The sequence below is a fragment of the Pleuronectes platessa genome, chromosome 5, assembly GCF_947347685.1.
Source record: "Pleuronectes platessa chromosome 5, fPlePla1.1, whole genome shotgun sequence".
Classification (NCBI taxonomy): domain Eukaryota; kingdom Metazoa; phylum Chordata; class Actinopteri; order Pleuronectiformes; family Pleuronectidae; genus Pleuronectes; species Pleuronectes platessa.
Genome location: NC_070630.1, coordinates 570,675 through 585,092, shown reverse-complemented (window position 1 = coordinate 585,092; position 14,418 = coordinate 570,675). Strand labels below are relative to the sequence as shown.

At 47.2% G+C, this 14,418-nt stretch overlaps 1 protein-coding gene across 4 annotated transcripts; it reads left to right on the top strand.

Annotated features, from left to right (window-relative positions):
- The first annotated feature begins 472 nt into the window (after nucleotides 1-472).
- On the top strand, nucleotides 473-14,204 carry LOC128440697 (protein Atg16l2). Of its 4 annotated transcripts, none has more exons than XM_053423496.1 (18): nucleotides 473-811; nucleotides 1,524-1,572; nucleotides 1,769-1,844; nucleotides 2,324-2,397; nucleotides 2,752-3,003; nucleotides 8,012-8,077; nucleotides 8,312-8,401; nucleotides 8,474-8,527; nucleotides 8,658-8,760; nucleotides 9,400-9,505; nucleotides 9,587-9,657; nucleotides 10,708-10,779; nucleotides 10,877-10,997; nucleotides 11,077-11,182; nucleotides 12,109-12,261; nucleotides 12,340-12,387; nucleotides 12,526-12,627; nucleotides 12,916-14,204. In XM_053423496.1, the coding sequence occupies exons 1-18, from the start codon at nucleotides 619-621 to the stop codon at nucleotides 13,007-13,009; spliced, it is 1,830 nt and encodes a 609-aa protein (XP_053279471.1). In that variant the 5' UTR covers nucleotides 473-618; the 3' UTR covers nucleotides 13,010-14,204. The 4 variants fall into 4 exon arrangements, with proteins under 4 accessions (XP_053279471.1, XP_053279469.1, XP_053279470.1 ...); XM_053423494.1 differs by having other exon boundaries at nucleotides 12,485-12,627; XM_053423495.1 differs by having other exon boundaries at nucleotides 474-811; nucleotides 8,655-8,760.
- Nucleotides 14,205-14,418: the final 214 nt, after the last annotated feature.

The following is a 14,418-nucleotide window of genomic DNA, read 5'->3' as shown; positions in this document are numbered from 1 at the left end:
ACAATATTCCTTTGATCTGCTCTGTGGTTTTGATCTGACCCTGCTACTAAGCAATTACAGATTGAAATGACAGAAACCATCTTCGATAAACATTAACGCCTACTTTGATTTTTAATTTTGGTCCATGTCCCATCTGCTAACATGGAGGAGGTTTATGATCTATACCGCAGACAGACACCAGGGGGCGATCTAGACAGTTTGGTTTCACTTCTGTGAGCACATCTTTTAAGTTGTCACGAAACCTTTTTATGATTCAAGTTTTTTAAATGTCTGTGATTGGTCGGTTAGACCCCACTCATTTTATTTGTTGATAAATAAACATAGTGATGGATTCATACAATCACAAGTGTTTGTTTGTTGTGACGTTCTGCTCCAGTGGGAACGCGGATGTATGAGCTCGGCGCTGATTGGCTCAGACACCCGGCAGCTGGCATCTGGAGCAAGCGCCTCCACCCTGAGCCCCGCCCCCTTTAGTGTGACAAACTAAAACAAACAAACAACAATAAACAGGAAGTGGAGACAGCGTCGCGGGGACCGGGGCAGTGTGAGTCCTCAGGCCGGGTTGAGAGCGTCTCTCTGGGGGTGTCTGGTGGAGCAGCTCGGGCCGGGCCGGACATCATGGCCGCTGAAGACGTCGCCTCCTCCCACAGTATGAGGACGGATTCTGCCGGAGAGTCGAAGCGGAGCTGCGGCTTCGTGCAGCCGGGAGGACACGGAGGCTCCGGGGACACTTGGAGGAGACACATCGTCCGTCAGCTGAAGAACCGGGACCGGAACCAGAGCGACTCGTTCCAGGACCTGATCCACTTCTGTAAGAGAACCAGTGTGAAGCGGGTTTCAATCCGGATTCTGTTCTAATCTGTGATGTGAACAAAACTTAATACAACAACAACAACAACACTGTGATTATGTTGTTGTTTTTATTATTCTCTATAGTCTGGCTAAGTTTGTTTCTTCTTGGTTTCATCAACTAAAACTTTCTTAAAATCAAAAACAGGATCTCACTCATTAAAGTGTATACACTTAATCTATAGTGTTATTAATGAAGTGTATTCCTCCGTATAGGCTTTATATTTCTATTTTCACTCTATACTCTGTTATGTATTGTTATTACTATGATCGGGAGCGGGTTAAAAAAATGTGATTCATATTTTAGTTTACTTCTAATCACGAGACTGAAAATATTCTTGAGTTGTTATAAACAAGTCAAATGTGTCTGAACAAAACTCGTCAGCTGGAAACCGACCGACGAAACAATTCATGATCCGAGTGAAAAACATTTCATCAACAAATCTCAGATATGAAAAAGTCTCTGACGTCAGTGTGAACAAAGAAAAACTAAACAGATATATCAAAAAAATTAACCTTACTTTAGTGAGGGTCAATTTTCTTCTCTTTACGTCTTTTCCAGTGCAAATCAGGATTAGGATCTGGATTAAGATAAGAATCTGGATTAGGATCTGGATTAGGATTAGGATCTGGATCACTATCCAGTTTTGACTCTGTTTCCTGTTTGTTCTCAGACTCTCGGCTGTTGGATAAATCCAGTTGGACCAATGGAATCCTGAGCAGGTAACGTGTGTGTGCGCTTGTCTTTCTACAGTTATGAAGCCAATTTGAGCTCAATATCATCTTTGTGAGGACATTTTGTCACTTTTTCAATGGACATTTTGAGGGTTAAGATAGTTAGATATTGTATTGGAACTATAGGGCGACAAGTGTGTGTTTCTGTGTGTGTTAATAGTGTGTGTTTGTTTTGTGTGTCCAGACGTCCCCTCACTGACAGCAGCTCTGTCTCGTCTCTACTGAACCAGAACGACCAACTGAAGAAAACAACAGGAGAGGTCAGAGCGCCCAACAACACAACAATAACACAATACAACTCCAACACAACAATAACACAACAATACAACTGCGACACAATAATAAACCCACAGCACATCATAGGAGCTCAGAGGATCTTGTGGGTCTCTGAAGACCCTGGTCCTCCTCAGAGACTCGATCCACACCAGCTCCAAAGATCCTCTAAGAACATGATGTCATGGTTCAAAGGAGGGGCTGGTCAGTGGGCGGAGCTTCAGACTGTTTGATCTCTTATCTCCAACTGAACCTCAGACTCTGAAGTTAACCTGAAGTCACCTGATGACCACAAATCCTGCTTCGTAGCTCAGGTCCAGGATCAGGACTTGTTTATTCAGACCTGACGTCTCAGTTTTCATCAGACGTGATGTCACATGGAAACAGGAAGTGGTCACATGACCGCATTTCCACTCGTCCTGGAAACTCTTCATGTTGTTCTTCTTCTTCTCTTGTTTTTTTGCAGTTGGCCTTTCAGGTGCTGGAGCTGCAGCAGCAGATCAAAATCAAACTCCTTGTTCTGGACGAGCAGGATTCCAGGTGAGTGACACACCTGTGATGCTCTCAGCTGATTGGCTCGTCTGCTCAGGTGACTGCAGGGTTCTTCTCTTTAAAGTCACAGTTCAGACGAGCTGAGCAACAAACAGATTCTCATAAAGTTAAGATTTAAAAACCTTGAGAACATTTTAACATTTAGTTTTTTAATAAAATTATTGGAAAAATAGAAATGCAGCCACATTTGAGATTTGAAATTTAAAAAGAGGTCGAAGGTCACAGTGACCTGGAGGGATTAAAACTTTCTGATTGGTGGAGAACCACCCGGGTGGTCACTTCATAATGCTAATGATGTCCCTGCTCTGGCCCCCCCCCCCCCCCCCCCCCCGGGTCTATCAGCCTCCTGGCGGAGCGCCGTCGATTCTCAGGCGCGTTCGATGTCCGTCAGGAGCTGCAGGGGCGGGCGGTGCAGGTTCAGGAGGAGAACGGGAAGTTGAAGATGGAGTACGACGTCCTGCTGGAGCGACAGAGGGGGGCGGAGACAAGACTCCGGGAGGAAAAGGTCAGAGAGGAACACATGCTGGAGGACATGATCCACCTGAAACAACAGGCCGCCGCCCGTATGAACAGCCGCAATGAACGCAGATCCAGGTACCTGAACGCACCACAGCACACCTGTTCATCACACCTCTTCATCACAATTCTTCATCACACCTGTTCATCACACCTGTTCATCACACTCTTCATCACATCTGTTCATCACACCTGTTCATCACACCTGTTCATAACACCTCTTCATCACACCTGTTCCTAACACCTCTTCATCACACTCTTCATCACACTCTTCATCACACCTGTTCATCACACCTGTTCATAACACCTCTTCATCACACCTGTTCCTAACACCTCTTCATCACACTCTTCATCACATCTGTTCATCACACCTCTTCATCACACCTGTTCATCACACCTCTTCATCGCACCTCTTCATCACACCTCTTCATCACATCTGTTCATCACACCTCTTCAACACAACTGTTCATCACACCTGTTCATCACACTCTTCATCACACCTCTTAATCACACCTCTTCACACCTGTTCATCACACCTGTTCATCATACCTCTTAATCACACCTCTTCACACCTGTTCATCACACCTGTTCATTACACCTCTTCATCACACCTCTTCAACACAACTGTTCATCACACCTCTTCATCATACCTCTTCATCACACTCTTCATCACACCTGTTCCTCACACCTGTTCCTCACACCTCTTCATCACACCTGTTCCACACACCTCTTCCTCACACCTCTTCATCACACCTGTTCATCACACCTGTTCATCACACCTGTTCCCCACACCTCTTCATCACACCTGTTCCTCACACCTCTTCATCACACCTGTTCATCACACCTCTTCATCACACCTCTTCATCACACCTCTTCATCACACCTGTTCATCACACCTGTTCATCACACCTCTTCAACACACCTGTTCATCACACCTGTTCCCCACACCTCTTTATCACACCTGTTCCTCACACCTCTTCATCACACCTGTTCCTCACACCTCTTCATCACACCTGTTCATCACACCTCTTCATCACACCTGTTCATCACACCTGTTCATCACACCTCTTCATCACACCTGTTCATCACACCTGTTCATCACACCTCTTCAACACACCTGTTCATCAGACCTCTTCAACACACCTGTTCCTCACACCTCTTCATCACACCTCTTCATCACACCTGTTCCTCACACCTCTTCATCACACCTCTTCATCACACCTGTTCCTCACACCTGTTCATCACACCTCTTCATCACACCTGTTCATCACAACTCTTCATCACACCTGTTCCTCACACCTCTTCATCACACCTGTTCATCACACCTCTTCATCACACCTCTTCATCACACCTGTTCATCACACCTCTTCATCACACCTGTTCCTCACACCTGTTCCTCACACCTCTTCATCACACCTGTTCATCACACCTGTTCCTCACACCTGTTCATCACACCTGTTCATCACACCTCTTCATCACACCTGTTCCTCACACCTCTTCATCACACCTGTTCCTCACACCTCTTCATCACACCTGTTCTTCACACCTCTTCATCACACCTCTTCATCACACCTCTTCATCACACCTGTTCATCACACCTCTTCATCACACCTCTTCATCACACCTGTTCATCACACCTGTTCATCACACCTCTTCAACACACCTGTTCATCACACCTCTTCATCACACCTGTTCCTCACACCTCTTCATCACACCTGTTCATCACACCTGTTCATCACACCTCTTCATCACACCTGTTCATCACACCTCTTCATCACACCTCTTCATCACACCTCTTCATCACACCTGTTCCTCACACCTCTTCATCACACCTGTTCATCACACCTCTTCAACACACCTGTTCATCACACCTCTTCATCACATCTGTTCATCACACCTCTTCAACACAACTGTTCATCACACCTGTTCATCACACTCTTCATCACACCTCTTAATCAAACCTCTTCACACCTGTTCATCACACCTGTTCATCATACCTCTTCATCACACCTCTTCACACCTGTTCATCACACCTGTTCATCACACCTCTTCATCACACCTCTTCAACACAACTGTTCATCACACCTCTTCATCATACCTCTTCATCACACTCTTCATCACACCTGTTCCTCACACCTGTTCCTCACACCTCTTCATCACACCTGTTCCACACACCTCTTCCTCACACCTCTTCATCACACCTGTTCATCACACCTGTTCATCACACCTGTTCCCCACACCTCTTCATCACACCTGTTCCCCACACCTCTTCATCACACCTGTTCCTCACACCTCTTCATCACACCTGTTCATCACACCTGTTCATCACACCTCTTCAACACACCTGTTCATCACACCTGTTCCCCACACCTCTTCATCACATCTGTTCCTCACACCTCTTCATCACACCTGTTCCTCACACCTCTTCATCACACCTGTTCATCACACCTCTTCATCACACCTCTTCATCACACCTGTTCATCACACCTCTTCATCACACCTGTTCATCACACCTGTTCATCACACCTCTTCAACACACCTGTTCATCACACCTGTTCATCACACCTCTTCATCACACCTCTTCATCACACCTCTTCATCACACCTCTTCAACACACCTGTTCATCACACCTCTTCAACACACCTGTTAATCACACCTCTTCATCACACCTGTTCCTCACACCTCTTCATCACACCTCTTCATCACACCTGTTCATCACACCTCTTCATCACACTTCTTCATCACACCTCTTCATCACACCTCTTCATCACACCTGTTCATCACACCTGTTCATCACACCTGTTCATCACACCTGTTCCTCACACCTGTTCATCACACCTCTTCATCACACCTGTTCATCACAACTCTTCATCACACCTGTTCCTCACACCTGTTCCTCACACCTCTTCATCACACCTGTTCATCACACCTGTTCCCCACACCTGTTCCTCACACCTGTTCATCACACCTCTTCATCACACCTGTTCCTCACACCTCTTCATCACACCTGTTCCTCACACCTCTTCATCACACCTGTTCATCACACCACTTCATCACACCTCTTCATCACACCTATTCCTCACACCTCTTCATCACACCTGTTCATCACACCTCTTCATCACACCTCTTCATCACACCTGTTCATCACACCTCTTCATCACACCTGTTCATCACACCTGTTCCTCACACCTGTTCATCACACCTCTTCATCACACCTGTTCATCACAACTCTTCATCACACCTGTTCCTCACACCTGTTCCTCACACCTGTTCCTCACACCTCTTCATCACACCTGTTCATCACACCTGTTCCTCACACCTGTTCATCACACCTGTTCATCACACCTCTTCATCACACCTGTTCCTCACACCTGTTCATCACACCTGTTCATCACACCTGTTCCCCACACCTCTTCATCACACCTGTTCCCCACACCTCTTCATCACACCTGTTCCTCACACCTCTTCATCACACCTGTTCATCACACCTGTTCATCACACCTCTTCATCACACCTCTTCATCACACCTGTTCATCACACCTGTTCATCACACCTCTTCAACACACCTGTTCATCACACCTGTTCCCCACACCTCTTCATCACATCTGTTCCTCACACCTCTTCATCACACCTGTTCCTCACACCTCTTCATCACACCTGTTCATCACACCTCTTCATCACACCTCTTCATCACACCTGTTCATCACACCTCTTCATCACACCTGTTCATCACACCTGTTCATCACACCTCTTCAACACACCTGTTAATCACACCTCTTCATCACACCTGTTCCTCACACCTCTTCATCACACCTCTTCATCACACCTGTTCATCACACCTCTTCATCACACTTCTTCATCACACCTCTTCATCACACCTGTTCATCACACCTCTTCATCACACCTGTTCATCACACCTGTTCCTCACACCTGTTCATCACACCTCTTCATCACACCTGTTCATCACAACTCTTCATCACACCTGTTCCTCACACCTGTTCCTCACACCTCTTCATCACACCTCTTCATCACACCTGTTCCCCACACCTGTTCCCCACACCTGTTCCTCACACCTGTTCATCACACCTCTTCATCACACCTGTTCCTCACACCTCTTCATCACACCTGTTCCTCACACCTCTTCATCACACCTGTTCATCACACCACTTCATCACACCTCTTCATCACACCTATTCCTCACACCTCTTCATCACACCTGTTCATCACACCTCTTCATCACACCTCTTCATCACACCTGTTCATCACACCTCTTCATCACACCTGTTCATCACACCTGTTCCTCACACCTGTTCATCACACCTCTTCATCACACCTGTTCATCACAACTCTTCATCACACCTGTTCCTCACACCTGTTCCTCACACCTCTTCATCACACCTGTTCATCACACCTGTTCCTCACACCTGTTCATCACACCTGTTCATCACACCTCTTCATCACACCTGTTCCTCACACCTCTTCATCACACCTGTTCCTCACACCTCTTCATCACACCTGTTCATCACACCTCTTCATCACACCTCTTCGTCACACCTCTTCATCACACCTGTTCATCACACCTCTTCATCACACCTCTTCATCAAACCTGTTCATCACACCTGTTCATCACACCTCTTCAACACACCTGTTCATCACACCTCTTCATCACACCTGTTCCTCACACCTCTTCATCACACCTGTTCATCACACCTGTTCATCACACCTCTTCATCACACCTGTTCATCACACCTGTTCATCACACCTCTTCATCACACCTCTTCATCACACCTCTTCATCACACCTGTTCCTCACACCTGTTCCTCACACCTCTTCATCACACCTGTTCATCACACCTCTTCATCACACCTGTTCATCACACCTCTTCATCACACCTGTTCATCACACCTGTTCATCACACCTCTTCATCACACCTGTTCATCACACCTCTTCATCACACCTCTTCATCACACCTCTTCATCACACCTGTTCCTCACACCTCTTCATCACACCTGTTCCTCACACCTCTTCATCACACCTTTTCACACCTGCTTGGATGTAAATGTCTCGTTTCTCATGTTTACGTCAGAGCTCGTGAAGCGAACCTCCAGAAAGAGCTGCAGAGCGCTGCAAGGTCAAAGGTCGCTATCGACAGGTAAACCTCACCTGGTCTCTGTTAAACTCTGAACATTTACCAATGTTTAGAGAATTTAAAGAACATATTTTTGAAATAATGTAAATTCACACAAACAATAACTGTTTTTATCACTTGTTTTTTAAATGTTTCCTAAGCAACGATTGTTTCAGCTGAGAGGGTTTGTGTCAGTGGTTCAACTGGAAGCTGACGTCATTTTCATTGGACGTCGTTGGCGTCTCACTTGTGTTTCAGCTCGTCCAGCGCTCCCACGTCCAGGTCAACGTCCCCGAAGAACGAACACCAGGACAAGTCTGCAGAGCCAAGACACACCAGACTCTTCAGGTTCGACCACTCTGAGGATTAAGTTGTTTGAACTCACATTAACGTTAAACTTCCTGTTTCCTGTTTTCTCAGGTCGGCGTCAGCCACGTCCCCGAGGATCCTCACCTCCATCCGAGAACTGTTCAAGTGAGTCCTCGTGTCCCAACACTGTCTCACTGCAGCTCCCCTGGTTGCTGAGTGTCTGTGTGTGTCTGTGTGTGTGTGTGTGTGTGTGTGTGTGTGTGTGTGTGTGTGTGTGTGTGTGTGATGGCAGCAGGAAGAGGCGTGGTCACTCGGTCTGCAGTCAGGAGGAGGATCAGATGAGTCCTGTGGGAATCTGTCTTTCAGCCAGAGTCCCTGCTAGAGCTCTGCAAGTACTGGTAATGAACACACACACACACACACACACACACACACACACACACACACACACACACACACACACATATTTATGATATCTCGTAAATAGTTATCAATTAGTACAAGTTTTTTATTTTCTTATATTCATGAATCCCAGTTTGTCTCAAGTGTTTCTGCATAAGAACAACAGGGAGTGATGACAGCTTTACTGTGATGTAGTAGTAGCAGTAGTAGTAATAGCAGTAGTAGAAGTAGCAGTAGTAGTAGTAGTAGTAGCAGTAGTAGTAGTAGCAGCAGTAATAGTAGTAGTAGCAGTAGTAGTAGTAATAATATTCGTGAGTAGCGTCCGTATCCATCATCAGGCTCATCTAGAATCCTCTGGCTCGACCAATCCAAAATCATGAGAACTTTCCGCTTCTGACCACTAGGTGTCACTGAGACATAAAACACATGTTATTTCACGTCACGTTTTTTATTTGAATTTGTATCTATATTCATTTTAAATATCACCTTTTGTGCTTTGAAGGTAAAGGTCAGAGGTCGACTTCACTGTGTTCACATTATGTTATAATGTTCGGAAGAAATGTTTCCTGTAACCTGATTGGTTCATGTAATCCATTGTTAGTGTTGATTGAAGCCTACACCTCTCTTTCTGTCAGGAGGCCCATGAGCAAGGCATTAACACGGTGAGGTTCAGCTCCAGTTCAGACCTGCTGGCCACAGGAGGAACTGACCGAGTCATCAAGCTGTGGGAGGTCAGAGCAGGTAAATCACCTGCTGATGTCATCTTCTCCATCGTCTGATTCCTGATTATTGTGACCTCATGTTCACTGATGATGTCACCAGGCTCATTGACCCACAGGGCGACTCTGGAGGGCAGCACAGAGGGGATCACCTGTGTGGACTTCGACTCAGCGGTGAGTGACTCACCTGAGGACTCACATGAGGACTCACATGAGGACTCACATGAGGACTCACCTGAGGACTGACTAACCTGAGGACTCACCTGAGGACTCACCTGAGGACTCACCTGAAGACTGACTCACGTGAGGACTGACTCACCTGAGGACTCACCTGAGGACTCACTTGAGGACTGACTCACCTGAGGAATCACCTGAGGACTCACCTGAGGACTCATATGAGGACTAACTCACCTGAGGACTCACCTGAGGACTGACTAACCTGGGGACTCACCTGAGGACTCACCTGAGGACTCACCTGAGGACTCACCTGAGGACTCACATGAGGACTCACGTGAGGACTGACTCACCTGAGGACTCACCTGAGGACTGACTAACCTGGGGACTCACCTGAGGACTCACCTGAGGACTCACCTGAGGACTCACCTGAGGACTCACATGAGGACTCACATGAAGACTCACCTGAGGACTGACTAACCTGAGGACTCACCTGAGGACTCACCTGAGGACTGACTCACCTGAGGACTCACCTGAGGACTCACCTGAGGACTGACTCACCTGAGGACTCACCTGAAGACTGACTCACGTGAGGACTCACCTGAAGACTGACTCACCTGAGGACTCACCTGAGGACTGACTCACCTGAGGAATCACCTGAGGACTCACCTGAGGACTGACTCACCTGAGGAATCACCTGAGGACTCACCTGAGGACTCACTTGAGGACTGACTCACCTGAGGAATCACCTGAGGAATCACCTGAGGACTCACCTGAGGACGGACTCACCTGAGGACTCACATGAGGACTCACATGAGGACTCACCTGAGGACTGACTCACCTGGGGACTCACATGAGGACTAACTCACCTGAGGACTCACCTGAGGACTGACTCACCTGAGGAATCACCTGAGGACTCACCTGAGGACTCACATGAGGACTAACTCACCTGAGGACTCACCTGAGGACTCACCTGAGGACTCACCTGAGGACTCACTTGAGGACTCACCTGAGGACTCACCTGAGGACTGATGTTTTTGTCTGTCTCAGGGTTCTAGGATCCTCGCGGCCTCATACGATAAGTCCGCCTTGTTGTGGCGGCTGGATGACTCTGTCCCCAAGGTAACCCTGAGCACATCGTCAACCTCTTGTAACTGAAACATGCAGTCAGTGTCTCTCTCTGTCTTTCACACCTGTCTGTCTCACCTGTGTGTCTCAGTTGACTCTGACAGGTCACAGCAGGAAGGTAACGGCAGCGAGGTTCAGTCCTTTACTTCATCAGGTGGTGACAGGAAGTGCAGACAGAACCATCAGACTGTGGGACCTGCACCGAGCCGCCTGTGAGTCTCAATGATCGAGACCTGATCAGTCAATGATCGAGACCTGATGCCTGTTGACACGGTGGACATGTGTGTGCAGGTGTGCAGGTGGTGGACGTGGCGTCGTACTGCAGCGACCTGGTTTGTTCTGAGAACTTTATCATCAGTGGACACTACGACCGCAAGATCAGGGTCTGGGACACAAGGTAACGTCTTCACCATATGATAGGAGACACAGTGGAGACACAGTGGAGACACAGTGGGGACACAGTGGAGACACAGTAGAGACACAGTGGAGACCCAGTAGAGACACAGTGGGGACACAGTGGAGACACAGTGGAGACACAGTGGGGACACAGTAGAGACACAGTGGGGACACAGTGGAGACACAGTGGGGACACAGTGGAGACAGTGGGGACACAGTGGGGACACAGTGGAGACACAGTGGAGACACAGTGGGGAAACAGTGGGGACACAGTGGAGACACAGTGGAGACACAGTAGACACAGTAGAGACACAGTAGAGACACAGTGGGGACACAGTGGGGACAGTGGGGACACAGTAGACACAGTAGAGACACAGTAGAGACACAGTGGAGACACAGTGGGGACACAGCCCATGATTGACAGCTCTGTCCACCAATCACACACCATCACCTACCTTCCCTGCTGCTGATTGGATAAGAACAACTTTCACTGGGCTGTAATTGGTAGTGACATCACAGTGTCATCATCATCTATATGTTCTCTAATTAGTTTACATCCAGCCAGGAAGTGTTATTGGCGAATTAGGAGGATTTGTCATGTTTTATTTAGCTGTGGCTGAGGGGGCGGAGCCGTCTTCCCCTGTCCAGAAGGTCAGTGGTTCAATCCCAGCGTTCCTCAAGTGTCCTTGGGCAAACCACTGAACCCCCAACTGTTGAGAAGAAAGTGCTGCACCTCGATCTGCACGTGTGTGAATGTAAAAACTTCAAGTAAAGTGTCATCAAGACTAGAAAAGATCTTATCAGATGCATTAACCAGTTTTGAATGGTGTTTAACTGAAATCAGAGACGTTTAGCTTCCAGCAGGAAACATCTTCACGTTGCCCGATGCACTGAGATCAGTCGTGTGAGATGAATGTTGTCGTTCAGGGCGGTGAGCTGCGTTCAGGAACTTCCTGCTCAGGGTCGAGTCACCTCATTGGACCTCAGCTCCGACCATCGTCAGCTGCTCAGCTGCTGCCGTGACGACTGCCTCCAGCTGGTGGACCTGAGGAGGTGGAGCCACGAGCGCTCGAGCTTCAGGTGAAGACCTGACGCAGCGTCACGTTGTTTGAAGATGACCTGTACCCGATGTTCTGAACGTGTTTCTGTCTCCGTCAGAGCTGAAGGCTTCAAGTGTGGCAGCGACAGCACGAAGGCCGTCATCAGGTGAGTTCTGCTCCACGTCACCAGCCAGACACTTTCATGAAGTGATGATTCATCAGAAACGAACCTGAAAACAGTAACTGTTTGTGGAAACCCTCAGAAATGTTCTGTGCAGAACCGTGTCACGTTCTCTCTCTTCAGTCCAGACGGATGTTTCCTGGCGGCTGGATCAGCTGACGGCTCAGTTTACATCTGGAACCTCTCCAGCGGCAGCCTGGAGACACGCCTCCCGGACAAACACAGGTTCGACAATTTAAGTCGATTTAAAACCAACTTTCAGATGAATCTCCTCTGAAACTCTGCGGCTCCAGGCGATCCCTGAGGGACTCCACGTGTGACTAAAGATTAGTTTTACAAACTGATCGTTAAATTGTAATTAAAGATTTTACTTTGAAAAGGTACAATGATAAATCCGGATTAACAAAATAAACCTGCTCCTGTAAAAAAGATTATAAAGAAAGATGAGAGGCTCCAGGACGCTTCCTGGGGAACTTGTCGTACTGTTTCTTTAATAACCTCCTCCTCTGCTAGCTCGTCCATCAGCGCCGTGTCCTGGTCTCCGTCGGGGGAATATGTCGTCAGCGTGGACAAGAGCAGGCGGGCCGTCCTCTGGAGCGACATCTGAATCGGCCAATCTGGGAGGAGGTCACATGGTCACGGCACCAGCGCTCAGGACACGTGTCCCCTGAACGAGCTCCTGAATGTTCCAGCAACATTTAGGTTTTTTAAAAATGAAGTTGATTTGATAAAAGGTTAATGAAGAAAATGAACAAATGTAAAAGGGAACAAAGAGAAGTTTATGAGTTTGAATCACGATTTCAGATGCTCATCAACTTCAACTCACATCACATTATTTATCTTCTCAGCTGCTTCATCTACTCATCCATATTTGTTCTGCTCCTCCAGCTCAAGCCCTGTTTATTGAAGAAATTATTAAAATATGATGAGTTATTCAGCTGGAATCGGACAAATATGAAACATAAACATCGATACCGGCTAAATAATCCTCAGATCAGTGAATCTGTTTTTTATCAATGTGGAGGTGAAGTGGCCGGAGCTTCATGCAGCTGGATTTACTTTGAAAAGGCTTCGGCATGGATCCAGAGTTCTGGTCTCTGGGCTTTGAAGAGGGAAGTTCCACGAGGCTGTGATGGTGTCTGAGCTCAGGAGGGAGGAGCTCCACATATCTCCATCAGCTGATCCAAGTTTCCAAACCTCGTCTGAACGAATCACAGCTCAGCGCTGCTGCTATGGTTTCTCCTGGTGGCGACTTGTGTTAACTGGTCTCGTGTCAGTTTGAAAACTCTGTGGTTGAGTCTGGTCAGAAACTGGGACTTTAGTAAACGATGACTCAGACGTTCTCTTCCTGATTGGTTCTCATCAGTCACATGACTCGACTGCCAGCGGTGAACAATATGAACCAATCACTGCTCCTCCTTCAGAGGAGTTTCTGTTACTAAGCAACCAGCTGCAGGGGAGACGATCTACTTCCTGTTTACATCACATGACCAGTGTAGGTGAACGGTCATGTGATTTTAGGTGTGCTCTGGTGGGCGGGGCCTTGGTACCAGGGGACTTATTACTGACCAATGTAAAATATGATTCATTGTTTTTTAAACTTGTTTCTGAACATTTTATTTTGTAAAGATGAAGTGAACGATCCTTATTTGATTATTTTGTTCTGTTCTATTTATTTGTCGTGGCCTTCAGTGATGTAATGAGGGACAAAGTGAAGACCTCAGTTCAGAGACTCATTCTAATAATGTTCTGTCTCTGCAGCTGTATCGTGTCTTTCTCCTAATAAACTGTCTTCTAACGTCCGTCCTCTCGTCTCCGTGCTCGTCCTGGTCTCAGGTGCTTTTCATGACAAACTGTTGACGTCTCATCGTCAGGTTCCAAATATAATGAAGATAACCTCAGTAAACATGGATGATGGACAGAGGGATGATGGAGGTCAGAGTCCAGCTGGGAGCCTCACACTAATGTCACTGACCGAAATACTAAGTGTCCTCTGGGTGTTTTAACACATTAACT

Bases quoted from the DNA above. Each gene is read 5' to 3' on its own strand.
- LOC128440697 (XM_053423493.1), top strand. From the start codon at position 619: ATGGCCGCTGAAGACGTCGCCTCCTCCCACAGTATGAGGACGGATTCT. The intron at 8,078-8,311 runs GTAAACCTCACC...CTTGTGTTTCAG, and splicing joins TCAAAGGTCGCTATCGACAG to CTCGTCCAGCGCTCCCACGT. The intron at 8,528-8,654 runs GTGAGTCCTCGT...GTGTGATGGCAG, and splicing joins TCCATCCGAGAACTGTTCAA to CAGGAAGAGGCGTGGTCACT.